Genomic DNA, 17,218 nt, shown 5'->3' with positions numbered 1-17,218 from the left:
AAGACCCCGTTTCCTAATGGGCTCGTGCCCCGCGGTCCAGGTGGGTGTGACCTGGGGGAACACCGAGCCCCGCTGGCGACGTCGACAGCCCGCTGCTGTGGCCTTGCTGAACCTTGTGACAGGACAAGGGAGGCCCGGCGCTCACCCTCCAGCCACAGAGGACACCCTGCCTGGGGTGCCCCAGGGAAGCCGAGAGGGTGGGCGCCGCTCCCACAGCTGAGGCCAGGAGCCCCGGGGGCCCCCACCTGGCCTGGGGGAGGCGGCTGGTGACAGGTGCCACCCCCGGCCTGCCTGGGGCTTCTCTTCCCACTCAAGGACTCCTCCAGCCCGTCCTGCTGAGCAGGGCACCCTGCGATTATTTAACTCACTGTCCTTGTTCTGGGCGAAGCAGGCAAGCAAAACCACGTCCCATTACACAGGGGGCAGACATGCCCGTGCAGGCTGCGGGGACATCGGCATTCTCGGTAAATTAACCAATGCATCAGCCGAGGGGCCAGGGCCCGTGTGCTCACATGGTACACCTCGGCCACGGAACAGCGACAAAATCAGGGGCCGGCACTCGTTCTGATCCTGCGGGGCCTGGTTTTCATCACCTGCGCCGAGATTCCTCATTTCCACTGTTCCTACACATTCCTCGTTAATGACATAGCAAACGACAGCACCAACGCTCACGGACCCCGAGCAGGGGCTGCGTGTAGGTGCAGCATCTCTCACAACCCTCCTGACAACTCTCTCATCTCGCCCACTTCACAGATGGTGGAGCTGAGGCACAGAGAGGTCAATTAACTCGCCCGAGGTCACAGAGCTTGGAAAGGGGTTCAGTGAGGACAGGGTGGTCTCAACCCTTCCGGAAGGTCTTTCTGCACAGTGGGCCGGGTAGGAGCCCCGTGGGGTGCGTGGCCAACCTCAACCAAGAAGGCCCCACAGTGGACAAATTCAGGGACTGGTGCCAGCACAAAACAGACTGTGGGCCAGGACACTCGTGCCCTGCAAGCCTGGGCAGGGAGCACTGGATAGAGGGCGAGTGCTGAGCAGCCGCTGCGGCCCTAGGGAACTGTGCCCGCCCCATAGCAACACCAATGCCCCCTGTGCCGCGGCCCTGGGGAAGTGTGCCCATCACATAGCAACACTGATGCCCTGCACGCGCGTTTCCCAGCCTCCAGCCCCCACTCGCCCGGCAGCCCCTGTACCCCTGGCATGTGCTTTCCGCCAGGCCCTGGGGACAGACATGGGTCCCTGCTTTTGGGCTCAGGACAGGAGAAAAGACCAAAGAAAGTCGCTTTCCCTAGCAAATCTTAAACTTGGACCTTAGGATAGCAAAGACGTGAAAACCACCCTCCGTATTGTAAAACTTGCCTCCAGTGTCCTCGGGAGGCTCCCAGAGGCCTGCTTTGCTGGCAGGAACCACACTCCCCCGAAGCACCCGGCGTGAGGGAGGGAGCGCGCAGGCACGCGTGGACTTGGCGTAAGCGCCAGGCGCAGCCGTGATGTAAGCGGGGCTCCTGGAACACACGACCCTGAGCTCCAACCGGGACCCCGTCCACGCCGCGTACAGAAACCCGCCGCCGAAGCCGCGGGCCCCGAGACGCACCCGCTCATCGGGAAGCTCGGCCAGGCGGGACAGGCCCGGGGAGGCTCGAAGCAGCTCTGCCTCGGGGGCCGCCACCTTTTCTGGAAGTTAAATTCTAACGTAGGTGCACGATGATGGCGACTGGTAGAGAATTGGGGGTGACAAAATAGCGGATAAAAATGTCCTTGGCATGCCATTTGGGACGAGCTAATACTCAGTCCCCGTCAGGAGTGCCTGGCACGCACTAAAGCCGCAGGTGTTCTGGCTAATAACCAGCGGATCTGCTGGGCGTGGATCTGCGCCGACACCGCAGGATCTAAAGCAGCTGCTGCAGCGAGCAGGGGCAGCGTTTGAGCTCCGTGCCTGCGCAGAGCAGCAGATAAAAGCCGGCCTGAGGCCCTCACCGCGCACAGCCTGCTGGGGAGGGGTCTTCCCAAGAAAGGGCCGCTTCCTTTACAAGCTTTCTCCATAACCGAGGCTGAGGCTTTCTCCCAAGCATTTCATCTTGGGTGGAGATCCAGAACTTTGGGCAGTTATGACCCTTTTAAGGTGATAAAAACAAGGCATCTCCTTTCTGAGTTCGATTTCTGGGGTGAGGGATCCCCCGTTATAGACTCTGGGACTAGAAACTTAGAGGCTCAGCCTTTCAGCCGGCGGGAGCCCCTGGTGGGGGCAGCGGGCCCCACCCACAACGGGGTGGTCCCGGGACCAGCAGGGGAGGCCTGCTGTGGCGGATCAAGCCGCCGAAGGACAGGTGTCCTCCCTGGCACCCGTGGCTGTGACCTCACTGCTGGCAGGACCTTGGGGAAGTCCTGGGCTCGGGTGAGGCTGAGAGGGTGGCCCCACCCAGGGCTGGTGCACACGTGAGAGGACAGGGACGACGGCAAAGGTGGGAGGGCGCCCGTGGCCGCAGGAGCCGGCGGAGCCGTGCGAGGGCACGCCCTGCCGCAATGCCCTGCGTCCAAACATTCGACGTTTGTGCGCCCCCGTCCCGCTCCTGCACCATCTGTGGACCACGTGTACCTGTAACAGTCAGTTATCTTCTCGGCTTTGGCTCATCCCAGGCAGTACTATCCACCAAGGCCCTCGCTGGGCCAGCTTTCACGGTTTTTCCCTAATACGTGTGAAATTAATACTCAACTATCAAAACACAACCTTGAGCTGACTCCAGCCGCCCCGGGCCAGCTTCGGGGGCCGCCCCTCCCCCGAGTCTCCCCTCCCAGAAACCTCCCCTCCCCCGAGTCTCCCCTCCCACAAACCTCCCCTCCCCCGAGTCTCCCCTCCCACAAACCTCCCCTCCCCCGAGTCTCCCCTCCCACAAACCTCCCCTCCCCCGAGTCTCCCCTCCCACAAACCTCCCCTCCCCCGAGTCTCCCCTCCCACAAACCTCCCCTCCCCCGAGTCTCCCCTCCCCCGAGTCTCCCCTCCCCCGAGTCTCCCCTCCCCCGAGTCTCCCCTCCCACAAACCTCCCCTCCCCCGCGTCTCCCCTCCCACGAGCCTCCCCTCCCCCGAGTCTCCCCTTCCCACGAGCCTCCCCGAGTCTCCCCCCCATGAGCTGCCCCTCCCCTGGGTCACCCCTCTCCCGGGTCTCCCCTCCCCTGAGTTTCCCCCCCACGAGTCTCCCCTCCATGAGTCTCCCCCCCCATGAGCCTCCCCCCGCCACGAACCTCCCTGAGCCTCCCCTCCCATGAGTCACCCCCCCCGAGTTGCCCCTCCCGAGTCACCCCTCCCCTGGGTCACCCCTCCCCCAGGTCACCCCTCCCCTGAGATTCCCCCCCACGAGTCTCCCTCCCACGAGTCTCCCCTCCACGAGTCTCCCCCCCATGAGCCTCCCCTCCCCGAGTCGCCCCTCCCCTCTCCTGGCGGCTGAGCCCCGCCTCCCTCCGGCAGATGCGCCCCCCAGGAAGCGCGCGCCCTCCCTCCCGGAGACGGCCAGGTTCAAGGCCACCTGGTCTCACCGGAGATCACGGAGTCGTTCAGAGCCTCCTCGTCCTGATACAGGAGCAGGTCGTCCGAGAGCTCGGGATTCGCCAGCAGGTTCTCCTTGTCCTCCTCGAAGTCCTTGGGCGCCGCCCGCTTGTGCTCCGGGGTCCCGTCGAAGCCCCAGGCCGCCTCCTTCTCCTTACTCCGCTCCACGCTGGACGTTCTCGACAGGCGGAGGTCCACGCGCTTCTTCGGAGACCCTTTGTTCTCCCTTCCTTGAAAACTAAATCAGAAAGATACTCCGGGTCACCCGTCACGCCGTCACCCCCAAACCAGCAGACCCGCCCCAGGGACCCACAGTGAGAACCCCGGGGCCGCGGCCTCGGGCAGGGGCTTCTCTCCTGAGACCGAGAGCACAGCAGCGGTTGGAGGGGCCCAGAGGGGACAGCGCACACGGCTCCCGGCTGAGGACCGGAGCGGGGTGCGGGGGCATGCTCCCTCAGGGGCTCGTGACGCCCCTGCCCCCCAGGGGCTTGTGCAGGCTCCGGGGCAAGGCTCTCGGGTGCACCCCCCCGACCGTCCCCTCGGAACGTGGGGCTCGAGCCCAGCTTTGTGACCAGAGGGCCCCAGTGCAAAACAAAAACACGGGGCCCCCCGTCAAAAGTCGTTAAGTCCTGAACGGCGTTGCAGGGACAGACGCTGGACATTGTATGTCCTGCCATAACCCACTGGGCGGACTGGGGGACAGTGTGAACCAGAGCGTGGACTGTCCTCCGTGTGGTGCGGCGGTGCTCCCGGGTGTGTTCGCCAAGTGCAATGAGTGCCGCGGTGGTGGGGGGGGTTGTTATGGGAGGGGTGGGGGGGTATAGCGGAACCTCATAATTTTTTAATGTAACATTAAAAAATAATAAAGAAAAAACAGTGATTAAGAGTCTGCGGCCGCCGGCATCAGGCAGCCTGGGGCCCGCCCGCACCTGTCCTGTCGGTGCTTCGTGGCCAGTGCTCTGTGCAGCTCCTCGATGACCCGGCTGGGGGGCAGCGGCCTGTGGACGGAGGTGAGGTGTGGAGACCCCGTGGGGGTGGACAGCTGAGCTCGGAGCGGGGGGTCGGCGCTCTTCCCACCAGTGCCTTGGAAGAGAGGAGCTTGGCCTGCAGTTGGGGGGAACCAACGAGAACGTCATCCTTCGGGGCGCGGCGCCCGGCACCGCACCTACAGGCGAAGGCCCGGCCCGAGATCCTGCACCGGGCCCTGGGCCCCGGGCCCCCTAAGAGGAAGCGAGGCTGCGTCTGCCCAGCGCCGCGCCCAGTGGGACGCACCAGAGGCCAGAGATCAACGCCTCCCTGCAAGGTGCAGACCGAGAAAGGCTCCTTCCTGTTTCCCTGTGACGGAGCCGGGGGTCAAAGCCCCACTTCCTCCAGTGGACCCCAAAGTTCCCCGAGCTCTGCAGCGGTCGTTCAACCTGGATGGCGCCGTGGCCGCTCTCTGCCCTTCCCATGTCATCCTTGCACCGTTACCTCCGGCCTCTCTCTGTACCTCGGAGAGTGGCATCCTTCCGGAAGGCAACGCCAATTGCGTTGCTCCCACTTCCCTGGGGTGGCAATCCAGGTTCACGGCCTGGCCCTCGGGTCCTGTTGTGCTCAGCCCTCTGCACCCCCCACTGCCCAGTCGCTCTCCAGCCCAGGAACATCTCCAGGCCTTGGAGGCACTGACATGCTCTGCTCTGAACCTTGGCACAGGCTATTCCCCCTGCTGGAAATGCTTTTCCCTCCTCTGCAGGCTGCCCCTTCCTCAGGGAAGCGTTCTGTGCACCCCATCCTTGCTTAGAACCTGTTGCCTGGTGGGACCCGGGGTGCCCCAGCCTCTCCAGGGGGCAGGGCCTTTGCCCACCCCCCTTCCTGCTGCACCCTCAGGCACGGAACCTGATACACGTGCAATCAAGACGTATTGGCTGGGAAGCGGATATGGCTCAAGAGATAGAGCATCCGCCTACCACATGGAGGGTTCAAGGTCCAAACCCAGGACCTCCTGGCCTGTGTGATGAGCTGGCCCTCACGCAGTGCTGACGCACGCAAGGAGTGCCCTGCCACACAGGGGTGTCCCCCGTGTAGGGGAGCCCCACATGCAAAGAGTGCGCCCTGTAATGAGAGCCGCCCAGTGCAAAAGAAAGTGCAGCCTGCCCAGGAATGGTGCCGCACACAAGGAGAGCTGACGCAACAAGGTGACGCAACAAAGAGAGACAAGATTCCCGGTGCCGCTGACAAGAATACAAGCGGACATAGAACACACAGCGAATGGGCAGAGAGCAGACAGCTGGGGGCAAGGGAAGGGGAAATGAAAAAAAAGACATTCTTAGAAAGTGAACCTGAAGATGCCTCAAAACGGGCTCATTCAAGCCTGACCTAAAGAGGCGTGGCCCCCCCTTCCCTCAAAGACTCCCCAGGTGCGCTCCATGGCAGGTGCCCACATCGTCCTGCAGGGCGCCTGGCCTCCAGCCACCACCGCCCCACCTCGGGCTCTCTGCCCGCAAAATGGGGGCTCAGCTCCCCGCAGGGCCTGAGGCAGGAACAAACGGGCCCAGGGGCCCGGCCACAGGCAAGGACGAGGTCCCGGCGCACAACCAGAGGGAGCGACAGAGCCTCGTTTCCAGGTGAGTCTTGGCAGAGCAGGCCCTGCTGGACCCCCTCTTGTCCCCAACAAGGCGAGGGAGGGCGCTGACGCACCCCCACGCCCCAAACACCAGAAACAGGAGAGCTTCCCAGATACAGCCCAGGGACGTCCAGGGGGTCAATTAATCAATAACCCAGAAGTAAAGAGGGGCACAAAGCCGCAGGGAGGATGTGGGGTATTTCGACTTCTGCGAGAGCACCTGCTTTTGCCAGAGCGGCAGCGGGGCCAGTGGGGCAAAGGCCGACGGGAAGGGGACAAAATGACTTCTGGGAGGGACGGAGATGCGGACGCACTGAGGGCAGCCAGTGGAGGTGGGAGAGGGGGTCGGGGCGGGCGAGGCTTCTCGGTTGGACGGTGAGCTCGGGCCTGAGGGGCAGGTGGCCTCAGATGTGCACACTGGGCGGCGTGGCTGGGCGGGCGGGGGCTCTCCCCAAGCTGGTTTGTAGGCCACCCTGGCTTCTGTGCGCTCCACCTGCCCGTTCCCGAGTAGCCCCGGCACCTGCGGAAGCTGCGCCGGCCCACCAGGGCTGAGCTCTTCCTCAGCACACCGAGTCCTCCAACCCTCATCACCCATCTACCAGGGAGGCAGTACTAGCCCAGTTTACAGACAGGGAAACTGAGGCAATGAGGATGGCCTGAGCTCACCCCTCCCAGGGCCTTGCCTCCTTCAACCTGAGCTGTGGGTCCTCTCCCACCCCCATTTTACAGACAAGGAAACTGAGGTTCAAAAAGCAAGTCTAGGCAGGGGAGCGGCAGGGCTCGAACCCGCAGCACAACCCCAGAGGCCACGTGCCAAGCCCGCAGGCCACTGCCCCCCCCAGGCCCACTGCACCCCCGCAGGCCGCTGCCCCCCGCAGGCCCGCTGCCCCCCGCTGGCCCGCTGCCCCCCCGCAGGCCGCTGCCCCCCGCAGGCGCGCTGCCCAGGGGATCCAGGGGGCAGAGGTAGCACATGCCCTCTGCTCGGGGCAGGGCAAGCCTGCGGCGAGGGCGGTGGACTCTCACGGCTCCAGGGTGGACGCAGATGAGGCGAGGGGCTTCGTGCAGCTCAGCAGGAAGGAGGGGGGCTGCGCCGGCAGAGGCGAGCCTGCCCACGTCGAGGGGCCGCTGCGACCCGGCTCCCCCCTAGTTGTCGCCCCGAGGGAAAAAGCGCCGGGGGTTGCCAGTTACAGAGACTTTTCAAGAAAAGCCAGACGTTTGTATTCTAGATCAGATTTTTCTATGGTTTTATAGACATTAATATTTAAACATTAAACTATTTAAAATCCTAACAATTAAAAAAAAATACTGAACACCAGAAAGACCCAGGACACAAGTCTGGGGTGCTGGTGTGGAGTTAATTTGGCTACAGCTGATTCTCTGACCTCTGGAAGGGGGGCTCACTCTGCCTTCGCCCACCACCTGGCCAGGACACCTGCTGTCCCTGCTCTGGCAAGAGGGCGGCAGGTGGGACTCAGCTGGGCACCTGCATGCCCTGGTCCCTGTGCGTCTGCCCAGGTAAGGGAACGTTCGCCTCTGCTGCCACCTAGCGGCCACATGCTGAAGCAAACATTTCCCAGAAAGAAAAGGAAAAAGCAAGAGCCGGGAACACTTAGACAATTAAACCAGTCGCCAAGACGTAGTCTCAGCAGCAAGAAATCCAAGGAATGTCCAGGACTGGTGAGAACCAACAAATGGCAAGTAGCGTGGATGGTCAAGGGATTGGAGCAAAACTGCTGAGCTCTGCTGGGTCGTCACCTTCCACACCTGCTGGCTCTGAGGTCACCTAGGAGATTTTACTCTTTTAAAACATCCACTACTGGTGAAGACCCTGCTTTCTCCAAAGCCAGCAGTGTCTCTGTTCCCAGAAGTGATGGGACAAGCAGTACCAAAGGCAGAAAAGAAACTCTTCACCCTGGAATCACTGAGCCGGTGTGGCTGTGGAAGAGACAGCTTTGGGGTGCCTGCCCTGCTCCCGCCCCCCTCCCTGAGCACCACCCCTCAGAGTTCATTCCTGACTCATACTGGAGCCCAGGGACTGAATCAGTAAAAAGGAGACCAGCAGAGAGAGAAAGACGGAGCAAGAAAAACGACACTCTGACTCCAGCGGAGCCGAGCAACCCGCCACCACCATCACAGCTGCCACCTGCCTCGGGTGCTGCCCTAGAGCACAGGCGCAGAAGCGAAAGCTGGCAACAGGATCCTAGGGGTCCAGTCAAGGCTGGCTGAAGGCATGGACAGATGGATGGATGGATGGACGGACAGATGGACAGATGGGTGAACGGACGGACGCACGCCTGTAGACCCACCTGTGGCGTTTTTCATGATTTTGGAGCCTGCCTTGGGTGGTGGGGTGGGCAGCAGTGGGGGGCTGGGGAGCTGGCCCACAGATCTCTCCAGGGGTCTGTGGGGACTGTCTGAGGAGTCAGACCCCGCTAAGGCCTGGGCAGGCTCCCCCGAGGCAGGCAGGACACCGACGTCCACTGCTTCTTCACCGCTGCGCACGGGCGGCATCTTGGCTGGTGCAAAGACAAAAGAGAATTCTTAAAACAGGGTCTGTTTATAGACCGTGCTGGACGAGAAAGTGGAAACCAGGGGGCCTTCAGTGGGTGGGATTTTTAGTATGGAACAAAATACAGTGGAGTGCATGTACAGTTTTAACCTCCTGTGAATTCAAGGATAAATACACCATCAGAAATGGGGGAGGGAGGGGAGGAGGGGGGGAGGGGAGGGGGAGAGATAGAGGGGGATGGAGGGGTTGGAGGGGAGGGGTGGAGGAGGTAGAAGGGAAGATGGAGGGGGGTGGAGGGAGTGGAAGGATGGAAAAGAAGGGAGGGAAGGGGGATCTCAAGCACGTGGACGGCTCCATCCACTTCCACTCAGGCGTGGGCCAAGGAGTCCCCGGGAGAAAGTGGCCACAACCACAGGTTCTAGACTCAGCTGCGGCCAGGCAGCCCCTCCCCCTGTGACCGCAGCAGGCCACTAACCGTGGGTGCCTCCACCTGCTCGCTGGACTTCGTGCCTCTGTGGGTGCTCTGCATCGCCAAAACCTAGACCTCGCCTTTCCTGTCCTCGCATAGGCTCAGCTGCTGTGCTGGCTTTAGGGGGATACAGGACTGTCCCCCCAGCATGGCCTCCGCGAGCAAATCCAGCAGCCAGAGCGCTTCCCCCACCAAGTTCAAGCGCCTGGCGCTGGCGTAAGACGGGGGCTATCTTGCCGTTTTGTCAGCTGGGCTGACACCTCCTGACGGCAGTATTTGGCTGTTTGGCTTCAGTCCCGACTTTTCCCAACCCAATTCACTTGCATGGAAGGCGCCTCTCTGGGAATGGAATGGGCAGGGAGGAGGGACACCCTGGTGCTCGAGGACCCCAGCGTCCTGCGCCCCCAATCGGCGGGGCAGCCACCTAAGCGCGCTCAGCGGCATGGCAGCTCTCGGAGACCCAGCGGCCGGGAGGGGCCTCCACCCTTCCCCTACCCCACCGTTTTGGGGTCTGCTGAGATGGCCCCGCTGGCGATTTGCTCCTTCAGAGAGCCCCTCAGAAGTCCCCAGCCGAAGTGCAGACGCCCTGCACACGGCGTGGGGTGACCGTCACCCGTGGACACCTTTAAGCACCTCCCTTTTTCGACTGTGCCAGATGTGGGAAGAGACGATGGGGCAAAACGCTCCAGCACACACTAACTCAGCCCCGCAGCCAGGACAGCGGGTCAGGGAGCCTTGGCCGGGGACCCCAGCAGCCGCCCCCTACCCTCAGGCCGATGGCCGTCCCGGCCCGGCCTCCAGCCACTACCTGTGTCGTCCGAGCGGGCGTCTGAGGAGAGCTGCTCCCCCGGGGAGGCCTGATCCATCCCAGCGGCCATGGGACTCCCCAGCGAGATGTCCCCCGAGGCTGGCGGCTCCTGCTTGGGGGTGCACGGCTCGCTCTGCGCAGCTCGGGGGCCTCCGCCGGGGTTGCCCGCTTTGCTTTCAGCATCTGCGAGGAAACCTGGCCGTCAGGCAGCCCCTGCCCCTCCACCCTCCCTGGCGCCTCATCCTCGCATGGCCCCTTCCCCGGAAGCGCCCGCTCCCGGGCCCCCGGGCCCCCGCCCCCCACGGTGAGTGCCAGGCTTTGTGGCTTCCTGGACACCATGGCCGTGCCCCCGCCCAAGGCCTTGTGGAAGGCTGAAGGTGCCCCCCGCCCCCCACGCCGTACCCACGCCTTCTGCCACGCGCCTCCATGGCTCCCACTCCCGCCCCGACTCTGCCGGGGGCCGCTCTCTCCACGGGGATGTTGGCAGAGGCTCAGAGAGCGCACTCATGATTCCTGTCGCTCCCTCCTCGTGCCTCTGCCGTCACCGCGAGGACCCGCCCGGGGCCGGCCTGCTGGGGACGCGTGGGTCAGGGGCCGCGCCGGGCGGAGCAGGAGCTGCCCCCTGCGCCTCCGCGGTGCTTCGTTACACAGCGTCACCACACCTGCTGATGGCCAAGGTGGCCCTTCTCCCCCCATTCAGCCGCCATCGAGCAAGCGTTGTCGGGGACCTACCACGTGCCCGGCCCTGCGATGGCCCTGGGAGGGCATCGGGCGCGCGGGCAGAAGTCAGCCTTCCCCGAAAGAAGCCCAGCCCCTGCCCGCAGCTTCCTGGCACGACACACCCGAAGAAGCCTGTTTCCCAGGGGCCTTGGGCTCCGCCAGGTCGTCCACGGAGGCGGCACAGGCTGGGGGGCTCCGGGTCACGAGGTCGACTTGACCAGAGGTGCAGGGGAGAGGTTAGCCATGCGGGTGAGCGATCGACGGGTCACGCCTACGCAACGCGCCCTCTGAGGCCCGTCGGCAACCCCCACGTGCTGGCACCAGGAGGGAAACGCTCTCCCGAGACCCTGCGGGGAGGGGACGGCAGGAAGCCCCGCTGGCCGCCTCCCGGGCCCCACCCTGCCCTTCTTCCCGGTGCCCTCCTGCAGCCCCGAGCACGACAACAGCCAGGGAGCAGGAGCTGAGCCCGAGGGGTCAGGGCGGCCCTGAATTTGCAGCCAGCGCCAGCAGGAGGGAGTCTCCACGGGGACAGGACCCCTGGTCCGCACTGGTTCACTTGACCCTTGAAGGGGCAGAGCACGCTCTCAGGAGCCCCCAGACAACCGCAGCGGGGCCCGGCCAGGGGCGAGGGGCGTACACGGGGGGCCCTCCCAGAACAAACACCATCCAGGCTCCCCACGAGGCCACAAGAGGACGTGGGCCCCGACCCCCGTGTGGCGCTCGGCAGCAGGGCCGTGGACGGTCCAGCCCTTCATTGGCCATTCAGGGGGTCGTGCCGGCCGGTGCCGGGCTCGGGGCCCAGCACCGCGCAGCAGGCCGAGGTGGGGCTCAGCCAGCTCCTGGCCCTTTCCTAGTTCACGGCCCGCGGGCGCCCGCAGTTGGCCGCGAGGAGGACTGCAGCAGAGTGGAGGCAGGGGCCTCTAGCCCGCCTCCGCCGCCCCCATGGCTTCCTCCCGCAGCCTCCGTGTGCAGTGGGCTCTGAGCAGGGTCGGAGTGGGGGGCCCTGGCGGCCCAGACCGACCCTAGTTCCTGCCCACTGTCCTGAGTCCTCTAACGGTCTCCCTCCCACCCTCAAGTGTCCTGGTTTGGACAAAGAGCCTACTCTCACTTGACCCACGCATCCCCTCCCACTGCGCATGGTGTTTCTTTTTCCCACTCAGCAAGCTTCTCTGGGACCTCAGTTTCCCCATCTAGAAAACTCCCTGGGCCTCGGTTTCTCCATCTGGAAACTTCCCTGGGCCTCGGTTTCTCCATAGGGAAACCTCCCTGGGCCTCAGTTTCCCCAGCTAGGAAGAGGTAATGCTTCTGCTGCTGCTTCCTTCTCGGAGTCCTGCAAGGATTAAACGAGTCTTGGACGCCACCGGCCTGGCGTGAAGCAAGCACAGCGCACCTGCTTTACTGGCGCTGTTGTGGAGGATGACAGTGGAGTGACTGCCGGCCCCTCGGCCTGGGCAGGGAGCCCACGGGAAAACAGCAGCCCCAGGAGAGCGTGGTTTCCTCCCGCAGACTCCACGGCTCACGCCAAGCCCAACTCACTCACTGACCCTCGGAGGGATCGGGGCTGTCCCACGTCGCATCCCCTCTCCCACACATCTGCTCCCCAGGGGGCAGGGTCTGGGCTAGGAGGGCTCATCACAGCAGCCATGTTGCTCATTCTTCTTTGAAGTTTGATTTTTATGTAAACCCTTTCAACAGGTAAACCTCCAGCTCGAGGGCTGTAGACACAGATCCTGGGCCAGATCTGACCTGCGGCCACTGCTGCCTTCTGACCCCTGACCCAGCAAAGCCCAGGCCTGAGCCGAGGAAACTCAGCAGGTGGACAAAACTAAGTGCAGCCAAGCTCACAACAAATGCTCCCGATGCTCGCGCGTGGCAGACACACAATCACAGTGGCCTCTGCCAGTTCGCCCGGCCTTTGGTCTACACGGAGAAGACGGCAAGCGCTGAGCGGGCGCGCTCTGCCAGGGCCGTGGGACGGCCCTCTCTGAGTGGCCTTTCAACCTTCACAGCGTCCCTTTGCGTTCACTGAGGCCAGGGCCCGCCTTCTGCAGACGTGGGTTCTGCGTTTTAGAAAAGGCAGATCATTCCCTGCTGGCCACATCCTGGCTTGTCGTGGTCAACAACAGAAACAGTACAGTGGTCGTCAGCTTGAGCTTGGGGGCAAAGGCTCCCCTGGCACACGTGCCGGCTCTCACGGCTCACAGGATGCTCCTGAGCTGCTCTCAGCTGCAGCTCGAGGTCACGTTCAATGAAAAGTTACCCTTCCCGAAACAGCGCTGGTGGCACAGCCGCCGCTAGGAAAAGCTGGCTTGGGGTGGGAGAGTGGTGGGTGACTCGGCCCCTTCCTCCATGTCCTGCATCAGCTGGCCGCCTGCTCCCAAGAGCTGCCAAGGGAAGCGGAGGGCTGCGGGCCTCAGTCTACCCTGAGCAGCCGCGATGGGGGAGTGCGCCCCACACACAGGCACGTGAGCACACACACAAGCGCGTACACGCACACACACTGCCTGGGCATTTCTGCCAAACGTGAATGAGGTGGCCTCGGTGTGTCTGGGGCAGCAGATACAGCTCCGGCACAACAGCGGTCTTTGCTTCACATCTGCTGACAAAGTACAAAACTCCTGGAATTATGTAAGAAAATGCCAAAAGGACCCAAGATGACGGAGCAAAGTCATTCAGGAAAACGGTGTCGGGTGCTGTGGTGCAGGCAGCTCCCTCGTCTCGTTTGGGCAAGGGGACACTTCATGCCAGAGTCCCTGCCGTGGCTGGGCTACCGAGGCCCCCAGGGAGGGGGGGCAGGGCACAGGAGAGCCCCCTTCTGGCCCCTGCAGCAGGTCTGGGCCCACCTCTTAAGGACACAAGAGTGGTCCTGGCAAGATAAAGGTGTGGGCCCCTGCAGGGTGAGGGGTCCCGGGTCCTGGCAGGGTAGGAGGGGGCAGGTCCTGCTAGATTACCAGGGTTGTAGGACTGAAAGGCGGAAAGAGAGAACAGTTCACAAAATACACAGGTTAGTGACCCTCCACAGAGCTGCAACACCTACTCTCCAGGTCATTGGACTCACCCAGGACAACTAACAAGGAGATGACGAAGGACAAAGCCCATCCCAAGGAAGAGAGAGCGTCTAGAACTGCAAGCAGGATAGGCCCATCCATCTCCCTGTGGGATCTAAGCCCCTCTAAGCAGGGGTGGAGTGGGCATCACCACCCCAGGATCCTAGGGCTAGAGGAGGCTTACTGGCATTCTACTCCAGACTTACTGTGATTCTAGCAATAGAAGAACTTTTATCACTGATGTGGAGGCAGTGGCCACCAGAAATTTTGGGGGGGGGAGGGAAACAGGTGCAATATGGGGTGCTTTGGGGACATTGGAATTGTCCTGAATGACGTTGCAATGACAGGCACAGGCCGTTATTTATTTTGTCATAACTTAAAAAATTCTGCGGGACAGAGCATAAACTATAATGTAAATATAATCCAAAAAGAAAGGAAAAAAACAGGTTAGGGCCCTAAAAGGCCCCCAGAGGTCCGTGCCCTGGTCCCAGGCGTCGTCCAGGCTGGGGGGCTCATACCAGCAGCCCCCTTCCTGACTGCCTTACGGGAAGGAGCCTCTGGGGCCACTTGCGCAGGCGTGTGCATGTGGGCTCGCTGGGGTGGGGGTCTCAGGCAGAGCCACTCTGAGGCTTCGCCTTGGCCAAGCTTGGCCAAGCTTGGCCCCGTGTGTGTCCTGCGAGGGTCTGGCCGACCCCTCGGTACCCTGGGTCCCCGTGGCCCACTCAGCTCCTGGGTGCCTGCTGTGAAAGTCCAGGGCCAGGCTCGAGCGGGCGGCCACGAGGGGGCGCTCCTGGCTGCAGGTGGCGGCCGAGCACAGGGCCCTCTCCAGGAGCCCAGGGACCCTTGCGCTGCCCGGCCCGGAGCACCTGCCTCGATCCCGAGCCTCCCGGGTGGGGAAGGCGGCAGCGGCCGGGCACCAGCGGCCAGGGCCAGCAGTCCCTCTCACCTCGGGAGAAGCCCTGCTGTCGCGGCCCCAGGACGGACGGCCCGAAGGCCCTTCGTGAGCAAAAGCACTTTCCAAGCAGGCACAGACAGAAGCAATGTCGTGAGGCCAGCAGCTCCCCGAGGGGCCGTCGGCCTGGCTGGGCCTTTGCCATGGCACCGGCCGGACATCTGTCTCTGGGCCCCTGTCCTGAGTTCATTGCACAAAACCGTGTCTCTAAAGTTCAGAGGTGAAGCAAGTCCGAAACGCACCTCTAGTTTTATTCAACTCCCCGGTTTATTAGAGACAGGCTTCCCACCTCCAGCCTGACCTGCTCTTTACTGATCAAAATAATATTTTGTAGGGTAGATGATAAACATGCCTCAGCACAGTTTTTATTTTCCTCTTCCCTTCCCTAAGCTCCAAAGCACTGTCCGTTGTCGAGAAATCCTTACTGCAAGACGTTAGGGCATTTTGGTTGCATTCAAGTGAAAAGAGTCCACTGTCCTAACTCAGCAACTGCTGCCCCGTGGGTGGGTGGACTTGAGGGGCCTGTGCCCCGGGCCTGGCGAGCTCCCTTTCGCCGGGGACATTCTCTTCCTTGTGTTACGCAATCTCCTGTTTAGGTTTGCCCTGAGAGCAGCATCTTCAAAATACTTGGCTTTTTGAATTGAAAGAAGAGAATGAGGACCAAAGGCTCCACAAGCCCAGCCAGCTCCACGTCACTGAGATCCTACCTCGTGATTCTAAAAGTTACTTCAGGAGCTCCCTCCCAGGTTCCTGATACTTTGCGCCAAGTTACAAAGACACTGGTAATACTTTAAGCCTGGAAGAGAGAGAGGAATCCGATGTATGTGCACACCCCGGGCAACGGGCTCGGGGATGCCCAGTGGCTCCAGCAAGAAGGCAACAGCTCAGCCCAGCTCCAAGGAGACCTGTGAGGTCTCGTGAAACTTCCTAGCCAAGATTTGGAATCTGAGAGAACTAGAAATCACGAAGGGGTGACACCGTGACTAAATCCTGTGCCTACTGGTAACTGATCACAGAGAGGAGGCGGCATGGAGGCTGAGAGCCTTTTGGCACGTTCACTGGACTAGCAACTGTGGCCAGCGTTTCCCCAAAAAGCCGAGAAGGAACGAGATGCAGACACGGCGATTAAGGAGACCAGGATGTGACAGTGTCCCTGGGCAGTTGCATCCCCAGACCTCAACTTTCCCATCTGCAAACTGGGGCTAACAGCCACACGGGCCCGGGGGACTGCTGCCAGCATGGAGCAGCCGAGATGCGGTGAGCTCGACGCCGCCCCTGGCAAGCCATGAGTGCTTCATAAACGGCAGCAGTGGTGGTAGGGCAATAACAACGTGTCCCAGCCAAGGCTTCAAATGTGAACACGGTAAAAAAAGGAAAAGCAAAAGCCACTGCCACCAATTTGGAGGAAGCCACCTAACCCCTAGCTTCAGCGCACCCAGCCCGGCCTGCTGGGAAGCAAGAAGACATTTTCCAGGTGCCACCAGGACGCGCCGAACCCACCCATGGGCTCCGAGATGCCCCAGGCGCCGCACTCAGGCTGGGAACTTCCCCACCTCGGGGCTTCACATGGGGCCGCACACGCCCTCTGGAACCCCGGAGCCTGCCGATTCCCCTCCTCCGGGGCCCCCACTTACCCTGCTCCATCATCTCCAGCAGCCCCCTCTTGATGAGCTCCTCCCGGCCTTGCCTGCCAGCCATCTTCTTCTCCAACGCTGCACGACACACAGATGCAGGTGAGGCACGGCCAAGGGCACACGTGGCCCACGTCCGCCCCCGCCCACACCGGGCCTCAAGCGGACAGAACAGAGCAGTGAGCCAGCAGGGGGCCTGGGGCCAGGGGACCCGGGCGCCCAGGGGTGTTTATTCAACAAGTCCAAGCTTTCCTACGAGGCAATTTTGCTAAGAATTGCACACAAAACACAGGCAAAAGTAAAGCACATCAGATTTTTAAAAGCAATCATTTTCATGATTTGAAAAGCAGCCCCCAGCTAGGCCCCTTCTCTGAGGCCACTGCCCACTGCCCACCCCTACCCTCCACCAAATGCTCCTTCATCTGGCAGCCAAGGAGTGTGTCCCCTCTCCCCGACACTCAGGGGTCCTTTCCTGCGGTTCGTATAACCGTTTGCTGAACACGTCCCCACAGGCCACTTGAGTCTGTCCACAGCCCAGGGCCCTTCCCACGGGAGATTCTGGCAATAAATCGCAGGTTAATCGCTTTCCACGCCCCCACCAGGCAGGTGGGAAGGGAGGAGGCCGGGGGCCTCCCCAACTCCACTCATGCCAAATCTTGTCCATTCTTCCTCCAGAATGGCCCTGTCCAAGAGCAAAACCAGCTCCGCCGCTCGCCACCACCTCCTCCTCCTCCAACCCATCGAGGGCTGGGGCTTTAGCCTGCCTTATAATCATCTTTTTACAGTAGAACCCCAATTTCCAAACACATAACCAAGTACCCCCTTGGACCCTGGCTTTGGCAGTGGCAGCCCAAGATCCGCTCTGGGACCAGCTAACCAAGGGCTGACCGGTGGCCTGCGTGGGCAGACACGCCACGGGGGCCCAGCGGGGAAGCGGACAG

The 17,218-nt window shown here is 62.2% G+C and overlaps 1 protein-coding gene across 1 annotated transcript in view; it reads right to left on the bottom strand.

The window, feature by feature from the left end:
* The window catches only part of PHACTR3 (phosphatase and actin regulator 3), a 213,522-nt gene that overhangs the window by 81,085 nt on the left and 115,219 nt on the right, over nucleotides 1-17,218 (bottom strand). Inside the window, exons 3-7 of the mRNA XM_058287272.1 lie at nucleotides 16,281-16,358; nucleotides 9,928-10,110; nucleotides 8,448-8,657; nucleotides 4,469-4,643; nucleotides 3,530-3,777 (exon numbers count right to left, since the gene is read on the bottom strand). Of these exons, the coding sequence (XP_058143255.1) occupies nucleotides 3,530-3,777; nucleotides 4,469-4,643; nucleotides 8,448-8,657; nucleotides 9,928-10,110; nucleotides 16,281-16,358 (894 nt within the window). The remainder of the gene's footprint in view (nucleotides 1-3,529; nucleotides 3,778-4,468; nucleotides 4,644-8,447; nucleotides 8,658-9,927; nucleotides 10,111-16,280; nucleotides 16,359-17,218) is intronic.

The sequence above is a fragment of the Dasypus novemcinctus genome, chromosome 24 (assembly GCF_030445035.2).
Source record: "Dasypus novemcinctus isolate mDasNov1 chromosome 24, mDasNov1.1.hap2, whole genome shotgun sequence".
Taxonomy (NCBI): domain Eukaryota; kingdom Metazoa; phylum Chordata; class Mammalia; order Cingulata; family Dasypodidae; genus Dasypus; species Dasypus novemcinctus.
The sequence above is the reverse complement of the archived record's forward strand: the minus strand, read 5'-3'. Positions and strand labels throughout refer to the sequence as shown.